This window comes from Gallinula chloropus (assembly GCF_964237585.1).
Source record: "Gallinula chloropus genome assembly, chromosome: 1".
Taxonomy (NCBI): domain Eukaryota; kingdom Metazoa; phylum Chordata; class Aves; order Gruiformes; family Rallidae; genus Gallinula; species Gallinula chloropus.
In genome coordinates, this window is record NC_140085.1 from 14,914,875 (window position 1) to 14,932,014 (window position 17,140).

A 17,140-nucleotide genomic window follows, 5' to 3' on the forward strand; every position below is an offset into this window, starting at 1 on the left:
ACCCCATGCAGTGCGTTTGTCTGCAGCATATTAGAGTCTTATTATGTTTAAATGAAAAGACTGTTCCCTTCAAATAACGTACAAAACATCTCTTGACATTACTGCGATTTAAAAATGCTGTGTTCCAGCTGATTAATTTTATTGGTTATGTGTGTGAAAGGCAAGTGAACGAGACCACTCTTGTTGGGGAAAAGGGGGGTGGAAAGAGGCAACAGACTCAAGCAGCTTCTGTGAGGGGTGTGTATAGGTTGCTCTAAGCTAATGTATATGTCGGTTTAATAATTTGGAAAAGCTCCTGCATTGGTGATGGATACTGTACAGCTATTGATACCATTAATGACATAAAATCGTAATATTTATCAAAGTAAGTGCGGGATTAAGATCACTTAAACAGTCAGCTAATTTCTTTGTGGAATCACATTTGTGAACGTCATGTTCACCTTCCAGGAAACACCATTGCTGGACATAAGGGTAGTAAATGCCTGTATTCATAATCTGCCAATGCTGAAAGAACTTAATACTTACTGAAATAATGCACACAAGATTATAACCTGTTACTTTATTAAGATGCAGAATTTCATCTGGCTCCGCATAATTTTGCTATTACATTTTTTTCCTTCAGTTTTTTTTACATATTGTTGTATAACTTGTATTTGTGGTAATACACATAAAAATACTGGGGGAAGGTGCAGTTCCTAACCTCTGTCTTTTTTTCCTAAATGAAATATGAACCTTTTAGTATCACCACTATAAATATGTTTGGGTCGGGGGAAGGGAGGTCACAGGGATTTATTATTTGGTAGTTGCTGTAGTGTACTCTGATATGAACTATGGAGGCACCAAACTGTATGTTTTAAGCAACAAAAAAAATCTTCCACTTTTTTTGTATGCCTGTCTTAAAATCTCCTTGTTTTAATGAGGTATGAATTCCTATTCTACTATAGCTTTGGAACGTTCTGGATTTAAATAATCAAAAAAGAGGTACTGAAATGCAAAATTGACTTCAGTCTCAGAAGAGTTTTAATTTAGATAAACCATCCATCAGTCCTTCTAAATGTTAAGGTATACCTGAAGTTGGACAATAAGACTTCTAGAGTGTTGTTAATGCATGCCTTTCCTGTGTTTTGAGGCCAAAGGCTGAGTGATTTCAACAATCAAGTGATGTGTTAATAGTCCAGTAATGTATGCTCCCATCATACCTTCCTTATTTAAAAAGATTTGATTTTTTTTTAATAGACCATGTCTTACTCTGTAGTACATGAATAAGATTCTAAAAAGTGTATATATGGGCTTTTTTGGGTACCTCGTCTCTTTTCTTTCCTCTCCTTAGGTTTTAAGCTCCTGTTCTTGTGAATAATTTTTTGAACGCTATGACTTAGAGGAGTACACAGCTCTGCAGTCTTAACTTCACTGCCTCAGTCGTGTTTTCAAGCAGACACCTGATTGAGGATTGTAATAAGAAAGTAATTTTCTACACTTGGCAAAAGTGTTCTGGGTAAGGGAACGAAATAAAACCAAAGGATTAAATATTCAAGCTCAAATTTTACAGCTTATTTTACAGATTGCAAATTTTAGCCACTTAGAGCCTCTTGGGAATTTTGAGATCTTCTGGAGTTTTCCTGTATGAGTTTTAGTGAGTCAGTTTGCCTTTGTGACTCAGTTTCTCCATTTGTAAAAACAGATCTGTGATTTGCTGTAAGGAGACAATATTATGAAGGAAAATCTAGTTTTATTTTTTTACCTCTATTAAAGTATATTAATAAAAAATAATCCCCCCCCCCAACAAAACTGTCTTGAAAGAGGGAAGGTTTGAAATGTAGGGGTTTTTTTCAACAGGCATTTGTGATTTACAGACACGTTACAGATTCAGTAATACATGCTGTAGTTCTAAAGTGGTTCATATATAATCAAGCTTTTCATATCTGAAGGAAAAATCTGCTTAACTGTCACTTAGCCTTTTGGGTGAGCTTTTTTTTGCCATCTGGGAAATTTCAGAGGGGAAATAATGCTGCTTAGACTAGGGAAAGTTTCTCTTAGAGCTAAAATTTCAGATTACTTTTAGGAGTTGCATTACCTCATATATTTGGTACAGTTTCAACACACAACTGTTAATATTTTGTTGGAAAGCAACAGAAATACCGAAATTGGTGTCACATTCAAGGCTGTAGAGTCTCCCTAGTCCTGATCTCAGTTTCATTTAAGGACAGTCTTAATTTTGCATGCATACTAATACTAATTTTAGTAAGGACTATTTGTGGAACTTAGTTAAGGAGTGGTGTGTGTAATTGTAGAATCATGGCATTGTTCTAAAAAGATGAATGTAATTGAAGTTGTAATGTAAATATTTTGCTGTTTTCATGTAACATTATAACAAAACTGAATGGGGAGGGTGTAGATTGGTGAAGATATAAAATAAAACCCAATTCAGACTTCTGGAGAGTTCCTAAAGTCGTCCATCTATGTTATTTGCCTTGTGAATTCCATACAAACGAGCATTTGTGAATCTGAAAAGCAAATTTTGTTGGACAGTGTTTTTGGAACAGGTACAGTGTTTAAATGTTTCCACTGTGCAAACAGTAGTTTTGATTTATTACTAAGAATGAAACTTAAGGCATGTCTGAGGGGGAAAAAAGTTTCAGCATATGTGGGTTAAGAGAAAAAAAACCCCACTTAGTATTCTTCCAAATTCTGGATTATTATTTATAGTGGGGTTTGGAATGGTGCAAGATGAATATTTCTAACTACATCAGTGCTCACCTTTTCTTCTAATCAAAGAATCACACCCACAAAACTTAACCTAATCTCGTTGAGGATCCAATATTCTGCTCATGACCCTCATACTACAAAAAACCTGCTACAGTTGTGTTCAAAGACAAAGCGGTTGTTGCCTTTAAGGCATAACAAACAAGCTGTTTAAAAGAAACCGTGTCAAGTTTTCATATGCTACCTAAGAGATATTAGTTCAATTTTTCTTAATGTACTACTGAAACAGGCAAGATTTTAAGCTCTGATTGTTAGAAAATTTTAATAATAAAGTTTATCTGTAAACCTTTGAAGACAGTTTTGTTCTACAAGGGATTTTTTTCAACATGCCTCACTTAAATGCTTTCCTATGTTTATTTTTAAAATTAAAATAATTGGTAGGAATTGTAGTAAATCAGTGCCCACTGAAGTTACATGTTTGAAAAGTACAAATAAAGAATATATTGAAGTAGCACACAGATTACATCCGGTGCAAGTAAAGCGTGTTAGTTTGCATATTTTTAGAGAGCTGTTTCTCCTTCCACGTGATGGTTCATATACTGCTTGGACAGAGATGCAGTGTTTTAAAACTTACGTACCTGAGACTTGCAAGGCACCAAAAGTTTTGTATATCAGACTCAGTATGGGAATGCCAAAGTAGTGTTGATCCTAGCTTTAGAATTTACTTTTATCTGAATATTTTCACGAAGTGGAGATACTATAACGTTGTAGTGCAGCCTCAGGTTTAGAAAAGCTTTTAAAAACTTCATTCTCATTTGTAGTTTTGTGTATTGTTTTATGCCTTTATAGCCTGGGTAATCATTCACTTTTATGTCTTTATCTGAAAAGAAAATTACTCTCCAGTTCACTTAAGACAAGATGATAAGACTAGATTTTAATGACATTATTTTACTTTTATTACAACTTAAGAAGGAGAACCTGTAATCTATGGTCCATTGTTGGTTATTTCATCAGTCATAGAAAGTGATGAAAATAATATATATATATGTGAGAATTAAAAATATTTATAGGGATGGTAGGTTTGGATCTCTTATGCTGAGGAGCTCTGAATATTTTAAATTGGTTCTGTGTGCATTACTCTTTAACTCCTCTAACCTGACTATCTCAAGATACTTTTTTTACTTTTAAGTGTGAGTGATGCTCTTAACTTGCCTTGAGTAGACAGAATAAGCTAACTCCTTAGTAGTATGGTTATAATGGGACAGTGTTTAAAACCGTATCACAAGACAGATGATATTCCAAGTCTAGACAGTTAATCCTGTCTTAACTGTTGGTCTAAAGAAACTTTTTCAGTGAGGAATGTTTTCAGTAGGTTCTACTTAAACCAATGGTGAAGACATAAGAATTGCAATAACTTACTGCTTTTGAGAAAGGTACAGAGCAACTACAACTTTCTCCTGTTTTCAAATCCTATCTTTCTAGCACAGCGAAAGAAATGTAAATACTTGTGTTTAGATAAACAATAAAGCCAGTTATTTTGCTAGCTAAAAGGATAAGGTTCCTCCCGCAGATACTCAACCGACTAATATAGCTCATTTGTTATCTTTTGTTTAGGGTAGGAACACTTCATGAGAATCTTCTTTCTCATTATGGCGGATTTTTATGAATGACTAGTGGGTTTTCTTTATAATGTTCGTTATCTGTTGTCTCCTCCTTTCCATTCACATCTGTGTTGGAAGACAAATAAAAGATAAACTGCAAGGCTTGTTCTCCCCTGCTCCTCTGTGGCAGTAGTGTTGAAAAGCAAAAGCCGTTTCCTGCTTCTATTGCTGGGCAGAATTTCTTTTTTGTGCTCATTCTAAGATGTATTTCATATCTTTGTTACGACAATTAAAAATAAGTGCGGAGATTTCCTTTGAAAACACAAAGGCATAAAGGTGGAAATGCATGGAATCTAGATTTTGTAACAAATCAGTTAATACAGTTCTGGAGGATAATTGCAGTTGAAAAATTATTTGGGTTTTGTTTTTTTGAAAGCAGGAAAGACTTTTTGAACCTAAACTTACATAATTTTTTTGGCTGTCCTTGAACATGACATAGTTCCCTCCATCTGTTCCCTCACCCTCTCTTGCCCCTCTTCCTCCCAAAATCTTAGTGAAGAGCATTGAAGTACTGGCCAGTTGTTACCAAGAAGTTCAGGTTGAAATGTGGCTAAAATTACATTAATGTGTTGTTCTAACTGCTAGAAATAAATAATTTCTGTTTGAAGAGTACAACTTTCTGACTTCTGTTTGGAATATTAGACGTAAGTGTAACAATTAGGTGAATGCCTACAAACTGCTTCCACAAGTAAAAATCAAAGTGCTCTTCATGTAAGTCAAATGCTACTGATAAAACAGGGGGTCTAGTTTTTGGAACCTGTCTAAGTGAAACTATGTCAAAATAGAAATTTGCTTAGCTGAAATGCCAGGCTTTAAATATGGGAAAAGAATTTACTACTTCTGTAGTAGGCATTTAATAATTACAGTAGTCTTTGAAGTCTTGGCAAGCAGCATAGAAAAAAGAAATAATTTGATCTAACAAAACCAGCAAAATAAGATTATTAAAGGCAATACCAATATGTCTTTGTAGCCACATGTCCCCCTACCCATCTGTCTATATCCCTCCTTCCACCCCTGCTCTCCCCCTGCCCCCCCCCCCCGCCCCCATCAAAAAATCCCAACCAAACAAAACTGCTTCATCTTTGTAGAAATACTGGGCCTTAGAATTTAGATCTTCTTAGTGACTTAAATCACCATGAGAAATACTGTTACATTTAGTAAAAAAAAAAAAAAAAAAAGTACTTATGGCTGTAGACATGACTTAGGAAGTATTCTTAGAGACTGCACGTACTTGCAGAAATGCTTCTTATTTGGACATGTTTGTCAATAATAATTTAAGGTGTAAATAATGTTTTCTCTGAGAAGAATTGGTAAGTCACAGGCATTTTTTGTAAGTTTAATCCACAGTTATTAACCACTGTTGTAGATGGAGAAAAATGTTTGCATTAAAACCGCTGATGCAAAGAATTACTGAAAGCCAAGATCTTCTTACTGGGAAACTACTTAATTTGTTTCTTAACCTCTGAATTTTTGTTTATAGGAATTGTCCATCATACAGTGTAACAAACTGATGTTAGGTATATATTACTTGAAGGAATAAGTAATATTGCTACCAATTATTCTTCTTAATGTCTTGTGTTTTACAATTCTTTGACTCTCCAACTCAAATGATTGACAGGTTTTGAATGGATAGGCCTTTTTGTGTGATTTATTTTAGGAAGTATGGCAGGTCTTCTGTGAGCATCAAGTGTTTGGCAGTTAATTTTGAGTTTTGGGGAGTGATTTCTGTAAATATAAAATCAGAAATCTGTAAGCATTGTATTTTTCCTTATACCTCATCTTACAGCTTCTTTGATAGAATTCTCTTTAGTAAACTAATTCCTATACTTTCTGTATTTCCCTTCTACCACTGATTCTTTTTCTCTTCCTAGTCCTGTATTTTGTCTAACTTCCACTGAGAAGAAAAGGAGGAGTGAAGAGAGAGAAGAGGTAAGGGGAAGACTTCCATGTTTTAGTTGACTGGCATAAATATTTGAGGAAGAGAGATCACTTTCCATTACTACTTCAGGAATGCACAAGAGCAGCACTCCTGGACCAAATAGTAAAGGGAAGATAGCCTACAGCCAGTGGAAACTAGTTGTACTTTATGGCAGGTACTTTGCAAACTGGCAGACTGATTCTAGGCTTCTGCTTGAAAGATCAGCTTTCTTTCCACTGACTAGAGTTGGTGTAATGCATGTAAAGACCTGTATGCTGAAGAATTGATATGTAATAGAAACTGAAGTTGTTTTTTTTTTTTTCTGTGAGTGTTGAATACCATGCAGGAGGCAGGGTTTTTTCCTCTTTGTTCTAGATCCCAAACTCGAGACCTATTCATGAAGTTTGGCTGCCATTACAAATGTGACTGAGGTCTTTGAATGTGAAGTCCTGTATGTGTTGTATCAGGATGTTCATAAACATGCTAACAGACTCTTCACTGTGGATATTCTTACTCTGTATTGGTACTGGCTTAAAAGCAAAGTAGGAGGAGGAGCCTAACCCTGTAGTAGTTTGGCTGTAACAGCAATGTTTCTTAAATAAACTGGTCTAATGATTGCTAGGTCTCTGTCAGTGCAACCAGTAACTTCAAAATTTGTTAGTCAGGAACTTCATTCCCTTGTGATTTCTGAAGCTTATTGAAAATCCAAAAAGGAGTGGAAAGGGGCAGCTATAAGCAGTGTCCTGGGAGAAGCAGGGGGGAGGAAGCATAATCATTTTAGCCGTTATCTGTCATGTATGTAGCTCTAAAACAACCATAGCAGGTGGTACGTTTTTTTTCTTCTTTTACTGGCTGTCTGACAGGGTATGTGAGAAGGGAGTGGAGGCGGGATCTGACTACTGGCAACGTTTAGGTCAGTGCAGATGATAGAGGAGGTTAGGGGGCTTGTGAGTAAGGGCAGCACCAGTTGATACTGTGATGAGGAAGAATATATTGTTGTGAGTGGGATATAGAATATAGCGAATGTGAGGTCAGTGGGAATGTTTGTGCAAAATTATAAATACATAGGAAGCTAGGTTTCTTTTAAAAGTAGTTGCTGCTTCTGTGTGATTTGTAGGACTTGTTCATTAATGGGTCCTGATTTGTCTATTGTATTTGAGTGTGCCTACTATGTCTTACCTACTACCATTTTTTGCTTCAGTGTATATTTGAAGTAGACTGCTAACATATCTGTTAAATTACCATAGGGAGCAGCATACAGTAGCAAAGGCCTGAATATGGACTCATAGTTGTTTCTAAGCCTGCATATTTCATACTGCAACTGCAGTGGGATAACGATTAGAAGTTGGATACCCCTCTTTATGTCTTAGCAAAATCTGTACCATGATGGAGCATGTCAGGGGAAACAAAGAATTTCCTTGTGGGTAAGATTAGTCATTTATTCATGTATTCTGCTTCTAGTCTGATTAAAGATGTGTTATCTCCTTAGAAACAGACAGCAGTAAATAAATATTCAGATTACTTTGATACATGCCTTTATGCATATATGTACTGCATATTTTTTCTAGATTTGTGTGTATGTACATATATATACTCACATGGGCGGACACACAGAGTAGTTTGTTATTTGAAGGCCATCTAGAGTATACCATGAAAATGTCAGTTTCTGTCACTACTTTTCCAAATAACGTAACTATTTTAGAGATCTGAGTGCACAGGGCAGTAGTAGAAAGCAATTTTATTTTAGTAAAAGCTTCTTAATATTTTCTTTATTTCTTGCAACACCTCTCCCCAAATTTTTTTTTTTTTTGTTATAATTTAAAATCTGATTGAAGGCAGGGACAGCAAGTAAGATAGCTCAGTGTGTTGGATTTGTGACAGTGCAGGACAGTGTTTCACAGTGGATTTGTGTACCATGACACACTGTAATGATACCTGCATTTTTACTTTGACATTTCTCCTGTGTAGATTGTGCTAGGGTATAGGTATATCACTTCTTAGACTGATTCCTGTGCATTTCTTTGTGGCAAGGTGCTTCCAGGGACTACAGGTTAAAATTGGCTTGTAAATGTGAAGGAATGTGTGACAAGAGTTGCTTTTGCTAGTGATTGCAAAACATGTATGCACATATGATGTAATCGTGGGGAGGGGAGAGGAAAATGTTTACATGGCATGCTCAGTAAAAGACAGCTTAGGCATAGATGATGTTTTTAAGTGTCTGTCTCCTATTTTTTCGGGCCTTTTCCCTAGTGTATGTAGTAGGCTTGATTTGGTGTCTCTTCATTTTTAAAGTACATAACTCTGTTCCTATGTGATCTACTGAGTAGCAGCACTTAAAATATGTCTTTATCCACCTCCCCAAACAAAGAAAGCAATTTTAAGGGGAGTAAGGCACCAGTACACCTTGTAGATTATTTTTCCTGGTGTGGTAAGAAAATAGAATACGACCTTTTGGTCATCTATCTCAGGTAACGAGATGACTTGTATAAACAGTGCCAAGATTAGCAGCAGTCATTAGGGGTCTGAGAGCAGTAGTACAATCTTGGGAGTCTGCATCTTACCTGAAAGATTCCGTTGAGATGGGAAACTGTAGTTAGTTTCAGGGTGATCTTGTGTGACTCTGGAGCCGACCAGTACCCAGAGTGGCATGAATTTTCTACTAGGAGCAAATGGAAGATCGGGGTTGGACTTAGTGCTGTGTTACTACAGGTAGATTGCTTTTACATTCAAATGGATTCTACATTACAACCAGATTAGCATCATGTGCTGGTTAAACTAAAAGTTCTTACTTAACTCATGCAACTGTTTGTGTGTGTAGTTTTTATCTGTAAATCTGTTCACTTTTCTCTGTGCTTTCTCTTCTTAGTCTGTACACAAGTGGAAAATTGACTGTACAGATAATTTTGTTTCAGTAGTGTAATGTTTGTTGCAATAAGTTTCAGGATAATACCTTTAGATTTGGTCACATCACTTAAAAAAGAATATGTATACTGTGTGCATTCTGATCCTTAAATACTGCTCCAGGAAATGCTACCTACCCCCCCCCCTCCCCCCCAACCCCTCCCCCCCAGTATTTAAAGGGTGTGAGGCAATGGATTTACCTGTACACTGGGTTCAGCAGGGAAGAGCCTTTCATGTATGTATGCTCAGGGGAAATAAGCTCTGCTTAAACATGAACTGTATGTTTCTCCTTAAGTTGGAAACACAGGCTGTAACTTCTCACATACGCAGGATGATAATTATTCTCAGACATATCAGTTAGTAAATGTTTGTAAGTTACCACTTTTCACCTTTATCATATTTTCTAATATGTATTTTATATTATATCAGTTTCCTTTTAAAGAAAGACAGTTGGCATGTGTAGATAGCTTAGGTTTTGATTATTTTTTCCTTCCAGTATATTTTGTGTTTAGAGCTTGTGAAGATGCAGAGTGCACACAGTATAGAGATGGTAATTTCATTAGTGTGTTAATCTTCAGTAACATTAGGTAAGGACTTGGAGGTAAAGTTTCATGCATCAGTATATATCTAATTATTTATCTTAAACTAGCACTGTTTCCTCTCATGAAATACTCAGAGTAATTATAAGCTAATCTGATTATAATTAGATTTTTCTCCCTTAAATTTCTGCTCTGCGTTTAGGGAGGCCCTGGTAATTCTCTCTGCAGAGGCATTCTGTGCTGGAATCCCAAGTCTTAAAACTGTGTAACTACTTTTTTCATCTTGTAATTGTTCATGGATAGTGACTGATAGAGGCAATTACAATGAAATTCTTCAGTATTTTTTTCTAGTATATTGAAGTCATAAAAACAGGAATAAAAAGACTATAGTTTTGTAATGCCTACTGATGTGAGAAACTTGAATATAAGTTCTAGTGATCAACGTACACAAGTGCTCTTGTAATTTTAGTATGTGGAAAATGCGTAACTGGAGCTAAATAATAATAAGCTTAATTATTTCACTGGTGTCCTGTTATAAAATAGAAAATAAACTTACTGCATCTTGCTTTGAATTATATTCATGACTTCCATAGGGGATTTTTTCCCTAACTTTTAAATTTTTTTTGTCTTTAGTGTCTATCATATGACAACAGAATCTGGAAATCAGGGAAGGAAGGACAAGGAACAATGACAATGTGTAAAAAGCTGTCAGTTGCACTAAAACCAGTTTTCTTTAATTTTTTCCCCCTTTGGTTATCCTAGAATTATGGATAAATGTGGATTTAAAAAAAAAAACCAAAACACAACTCCACCTTGTAACAAATACAGAATACTATCTTGATTTATTAATTTCTCTTTAGGGGTGTGAGTTTTTTAATGCAAAAAAAAAAATGCTGATCCTGGTGCCTCCACCACCTCTTATCTTTGATTTTTATGAAAAGTTTATGAGAGCTTTAGGATTCTTAGCATACAGCATAGGTCTGTCAGGCTTCTTAGTCCTATTTCTTCTTCCCTCTCCCTCCTTAAAAGATGTTAAACGTCTTGAAGAGGTGATCTACCAGTGTAGCATACAACAGTCTGAGTTGTACCTTTCCCAGTACAGCAAGTACTGTTCGGCTGCTTCTGGTTTGAAAAATACACTTCATGATTAATAAAAATAAAGGTAAGTCAGAGTTCTCTGATCAGATTTATAGCATGACTTTGTTTTAATAGAAGTGCTGGGAAGTCAGATTTCTGAATTTATAAAAGAAAATGCAAGTAAAAGTAGTTAAATGTTTGGGGTTTCTTAAATATTTTTCCTACCTCTTTGGCGGGGGTGGAGAGCAGTCCCCAAAAAACCCAAATAAGAGAAACAAAAAGAAACTTAGATGGAAAATGCCATGGAAGAATTTGTCTGGACTCCTGACACTTAAAGGATGATTGATAGCTGGGATTATGAAACCTTGTTGGAGTCATCTGGACAGTTTGGCTAGATTTCAAGTTCTTATTTTTCAAGTGTACTTTCTGTCTAGGTGATCTGTCATCTGCTTGTTTCCTGAAACTGCTATATAGCTTTTGATGGTCCTACAAGAAGTAAGTGAAAGGAGGGAAAAAAGGCATGCTGATAAAATTAGAACTGGAGTTCTTTTCTGCCAACATCTGATCAAAACTCAGTTGCCTTGTTTTGAATGTTTAGACCCTGTACGATTAAGTTCAAAAGTACTAATGTAATTTCAGGAGATAGACTTTCTGATTTGGTAGTTGAGCCCTCTATTTCTTTTTCCTGCTCCTGCATGTGCAAGTGAAGAAGTTTTTTTTTTTCCTTCTGCTGTCACACAGCTATCTTAGAAGGACATGGCAGAAAGGAAACATGTGGACTTCATTAGACCACAGAGTAATGTTGTGTAAGTGGAATACCTCAGGGGTAATACGTAAGTTACTTTCTGTTATTTAATGTATAAATGATGTTCTCTGTGTAGAGCCACACAGATGAATAATTTGAATGTATTGCACTCATACACCTCTCTTGTTAGACTACACGTCATTTAAAAAAGGTTTTGATTTCGTAAACAAAGTTGATCACAAGAAGTACGGTGAAGCTTCAAATATTTTGAACTTGATACAACTATTAAGTCAAAGTTACTCTATTCTGTACAGAGAAGAACAACTGCCATAGAAAATGTAAACCAGTGTTATTGATTGGTGAAGTGTGAGAAGTTTCTTGCAGAAGATTGATCTTGAACAAGATAAATGCTTTAACTAGTTTGAACAAGAATTTTTTTTTTTAGATGAAAACAATATTAGGGCAAGGTAAACTTTTTACCTGCAATTAAATGAAACCTAGTTTTGTTTCCCTTCAAATAAGTAATACTTGATGGTAGGATGATAATGAAGAAAACCTGATGAATTTAACTGCCAAAATTCTTTGAAAGCTTACAGTGTATTATCACTAAAAGAATAGATTGGGCCCTAATAAGATGGGGAGTTCCTCTACTATTGAGATTTAAGTATGGTGGATAAGCTATGTTGCCCAATAAAGAGGTGATCCTTAAAGTTTGGATCGATTTTTATATAGTTATTTTTAACTAGATTTCCAGCAAATTAACTGTACAAACCATTGTGGTACCTCTAAAATTGGTGTTCTGCCTGAAAAAAGACTTCTTAAATGGTAAGTTGTGTGTCATAAATCTGGTTGGATTGTAGGAAGACTTTGTTTCTAGCACCCTTCTTTCCACTCCTCCTGGCCAGTTACTTAAATGAAACACACCTATGAAACCAGTTTTTTAAAGACCATGGGTGGCATATTGTTAAAATGCTGAAAGAATAATGGCTCGAAATAAATGTGTACTTGCAGAAATTGAAGGCATCATGTTACGATAGCAGATAGCATTTTATGACTCATCTATTTTGCTTCAAAGAAAAAGCAATCACATTTAAGGGGATATGGAAGAATGTTTCCCAGTGGTTGCATTTTCTGTTCTGAATTTCCCAGTTTTTGTAGTATAATCCAGTAAAAACAATGGAGATGTTTCAGTGTCTCGTAAAAGTGCTTCTGGTTCTGACATGACAGAAAATAGTTGTTTTCCTTCATCCTAAATACGACATCACTTTGTTAATCATTGGATGGCCTGTAAGGTCACAGTTCTGTGAAACAGACATAGTGTAATGAATTTATCCTGGGTCTCCCACTGCCTCTATTACGGGAATTCGTTGAGGTTGGCTACTCATAAATAACAAGCTATGTTTGTTTGACGTAACTCGTCTGTATAGGTATTGTAGGCCAATGACTGCCTCCATTCTTTCATAGCTAACTATTATAGGCAGAGGAAAAGCATTGGATGGTGGTGTGAGTGTGTTTGTTGAAGACCTGAAATCTTTAAGTGGTAAAAGATAACAAGGTAGTATTATAACTATATTCCGTTTCCCTTTAGTTTAAACAACTTTTGTTTAATTCTGTTCAGCAAAAGAAATTTGAGTTTCTGAAGTCTGATTTTAGTGTAGATTAGTCTTAGAGCTGTTGAGTGAATTCTCACTAAGGCTTAAAGATGTATTTTAGTAGCTTGCAGTAGGGTGAGAAGTTTATCTTGGTTCTGTTGTCATCATCCCACCCTTTATTTTTTTTCTTCCTGGAGTTTGGTCAGAGATAATGGCATTAACTGGGCCATACATTAGCAGTTAATTTTCTATCCATAGCTCTCAAAACATACATATAGCTCTCTTCTTTTTCTGTGTTACTTGAAAAAAACCTCAAACAACCCAAGTTTCATTTGATTTGATAACAGTATTTCTTTTTTCTGTGTTGACAATGAAGGTCACTTAAATACATGACCATTGTGGGCTATGACATCTGCAAATTTACATAAAACAAGGTAGCTGTCTAAGGCAGGTTCTTCACTTCCATTGGTCTCCCAGGCATTTTGGTCTACATTAATTTCCAGTTTTTACTCTACCTGGTCACAGGTATTTAAAGAGAATTCAATTAAGAAAAAGCACACCACCATGAAAAGCAATTTTAAGCGCAGGAAATGTCTTAAGTGAGGATCTTGATGCCAGGCAGTCATGTGCAGCATGTCTTTCAGACCTACTCTGAAATACACTAAAACTGTTTTTCATAATTATCTAATAATAAGCATAAAATGAAATTCTATTATGATGATTTGTTAGCATAGGTGAAACTGCAGTTAGTAATGGAACACCCCTTGACTTGTTATAACCAAGTTACCTAGGTATAAAAAGTTGGTTTCCTTTCAGTGATAGCGTAGGAATTAAAAGAGTTGTTTTACTTTGAAAAAGCAAAAAGCAACAAGTAAATGGTAATCTGATACTTCTTTTAAGTTGTAGATGAGGCCATTCAACGTTTTACCCTATGACTATATGGTGGCAGAATGAGTGCTCACCTGAACTGTAAGAGGGGCTTGTGGTTTCTTTTTTTGCATGCTACTAAAAAAATTCTATACCTGTTTCTGGTTTAACAGGTTTTACTTGCTGCTTATTTTTGAAAATGGTATGTTGTTTTCTTAATGTTATGCATAGCTGGTGACATAGTTTGACTTTTGTGGTATTTGATAAGAAAGCGCTCAGTGTTTAAATGAGGAAGGCAAGATAATCAATGGCTACTTGGCCGGATTTCCCAGTTCATTGTATGTGGTGTTGCATACAATGGAACTGAAATACAACTTCTGTTGTGTAGGGGAAGAATGAATGGTGGAAGGTTTAGGTACTTAAAAGCAAAGTGTGTTTGATGTTAATTGCCAGATTGTAGCAGTGAGATAAATGTTGAGGAAGTTACATGAAGACTTGGTGCCAATTCATACCTTAGAGGTGTCCTGTAGATGCCATTTCATCACCCTGAAGATACCAGTTTTATCAATAAAAGGAGCAAATACAGATTTAAGTCCACGGTGCTTTTTCTGAAACCCTTTTTGAAGTACCCCATTTTTTACTGGAGGCTTGATTGCTTTCTCTTATTATAAATATTTTGATCTCAAAACTCTTGTTTTTTTTTCTGGACTGCAACGAAGTATATTTTGTCAGATGGAGTGCATTAGGCATTATGTGCATCATGGCAAAGTGGTCTGTGTTCTTGCAACTCCAACATTTTGGAAGGAGTTTGCAATTACTCATTATGCAAGTACTGACAATGGGGGTATTTTGCTTCAATTACCTGGTCTATATTAGGGTATAAAAATGGATTAGTTTATTAATCTGTGAATGGAGACAGCTGAAGTGCTGTGTGCATTTCCTCTCCTATACTTGGCTGTGTTTTCTACCTCCTACTCTGTAGGAGGAATGGGAGACTGGTAATACCTGGCATACAGGTGGGATTGTTGAATTGACTTGTACGAGTCAAGCAGATTGTTGATTTGCTCTACAATTAAAAAATACCACTGAATTTTTTTTAGTTCACTACTTAAAATAATTTTAGAAGCTGCACACGATGAACATGGAATCTTCTGATGGTGAGGTATTAAAATGAGGAGGGTATTGTTTCATATTATTGTTGTGAATCATTACAGTGATTTAGGCTTAAAGAAATACAAAATCGAATTTAACATTGTTTCTTTTAACATCCTTAGTTCATATTGTAGATGCTAAAAATTGTTTAATTTTGATTAGCCTTTTTTAAAAAATGCTCTCCAAGAAATACTTAAATTCTTTAAGAAGGTTTCTGTTTTGAAAGTTCCAGCAACTGAGCTCTAACAATATAGAGCAGTAAGTAAATCTGCATGGCATTCAGGTCTGCCATAAAGTGAGCCTTTGTCATCTTACTAAACGTGCAGAATATTTTATTTGTAATAAACAAAGGCAATACTACTTTTGTTAGTTTGTAGTATTTGTAAGTTCAGGTCTTAAGATTATCATGCTGTTAAAGTCAGTATATTTCAAGTTAACTTTTAAAGAAGATTGAATGTTTTTGAATGTTTTTTGCTTATGTAAAATTGAAATAATTGTGACCGATAAAAGGTTTTTTTGTTTAGTTTATGGGGTTCTTTTTCTTAATAGTAAAATTGCCTGTTTTTTAAAGTGAACTGACTCAGTCTTCTGCTTTTTGTTTGTGTTTTTTTTTAACAGGGTTTGTGGATGCACTTAGATGTTTGCAATGAGCACTGTGGCTGGCATGCCCCAGTGTTTTGGATACCAATGCATAGGACTCCGTAGTAATCGAATTTATCAGAAACGAACGTCATGAGCATAGTGATCCCGTTGGGGGTTGACACGGCAGATTCTTCTTATTTGGAAATGGCTGCAGGCTCAGAGTAAGTATGTGAACATAATTTGTAAGTTCCCTTATTTTTAATTCTTTTCCCTAGTGAGTATTTTTTAATACAGTAAGAGAGGACTTTGGAATCTCCTTAGTCTTACTGAATTGTTAATTACTTAAATTAATAACCATCACTTAAGTTAGTTTCTTCTTCAGGGAGAACAAAAGAGAAATACAGATGATGCCTGGTTTACTTTTCATACTTAATATTTTACCATTTCACTTTCCTTTTACCTTATGTTACAAAATATTTTTGATTTCTTGTGTAAGAAAGGTAAATGTATTTTGTGTGTTAAATTGCAGGAAAATGGTAGTAATTAGACAAAGATGCCTTTAATTCTGACAGTTGAAGGTCCAGCTTAATTGTCTAATACCACATCTTCACAAAGTTATTGAGAAGCTAGTAGAAATTCACTTGTTAATCATTCATTTCAGTTAGCAACTGCTGAGAAGTATATATATAAAGAATTACAAAGAGCAAATGAAATCCTGAATCGAAGAAGCTCTTGGTTTGCATGCAGTAAGCATAGTGAATTCCTGGGTTTTGTGTGGTTTTGGTCTGTTGGGTGGTAGATTGTTCTGTGTAGGGTTGGAGGGGCATGCTTCAGGTTATTTTTGGTAATTTGGTGGGATTGGTGGTTTGTGGGTTTTTTCGTGGGTTTGGGTTTGTTGTTTTTTTTTTTTTTTTTTTCACTAGTGGCATCTGAATCTGTAGAGTAGATAAACTAGAGTTCAAGTATTGTTGATGTCTGACTAGAGATTTTTCCTGTCAAGTAACATTTTGGACAGCTTTGAGAGGTCAAAGACTGGGGTTCGGTTACAGCTTTTACTGGTGTGGATAGGTGCATCATCTTGTTGAGGTCTGTATATTTCGGAATAGTATCTGTATTTTTTTCTCATTTTTTTTTCTGTTGCTTTTGCATTAGTAGAATATATGATGGCTAAGTTGTTTTTAGGAAAACATGTAAAAAATTGCTAAAGGTAGTATTAAAGATTAAGAAAGTTTGTGTAAGCCACAATGAATCTTGTATACTTACCTGCATGTATACAAGATTAATTGTTAATTTCACTAGATCTAACAAAGTTGAATTCATAATTTATATTAAATTGGGGTTTTGGGTTGATTTTAACCACCTGAGATGTTCTTACCCTTTGCTACAAAAAGGGTCAGAGGAAG

The 17,140-nt window shown here is 35.4% G+C and overlaps 1 protein-coding gene across 4 annotated transcripts in view; it reads left to right on the forward strand.

Moving 5' to 3' along the window:
• Nucleotides 1-17,140, forward strand: part of KMT2E (lysine methyltransferase 2E (inactive)) — a 58,566-nt gene that overhangs the window by 1,452 nt on the left and 39,974 nt on the right. For 2 of the 4 annotated variants that reach the window (XM_084259950.1, XM_084259948.1), the window contains exons 2-3: nucleotides 6,236-6,293; nucleotides 15,774-15,958. In XM_084259950.1, the coding sequence (XP_084116076.1) occupies nucleotides 15,888-15,958 (71 nt within the window). In that variant the 5' untranslated portion in view covers nucleotides 6,236-6,293; nucleotides 15,774-15,887. Of the gene's footprint in view, nucleotides 1-1,398; nucleotides 1,496-6,235; nucleotides 6,294-15,627; nucleotides 15,959-17,140 lie in introns of those variants that run through there. The other 2 variants (XM_084259946.1, XM_084259947.1) reach the window with 2 other exon arrangements.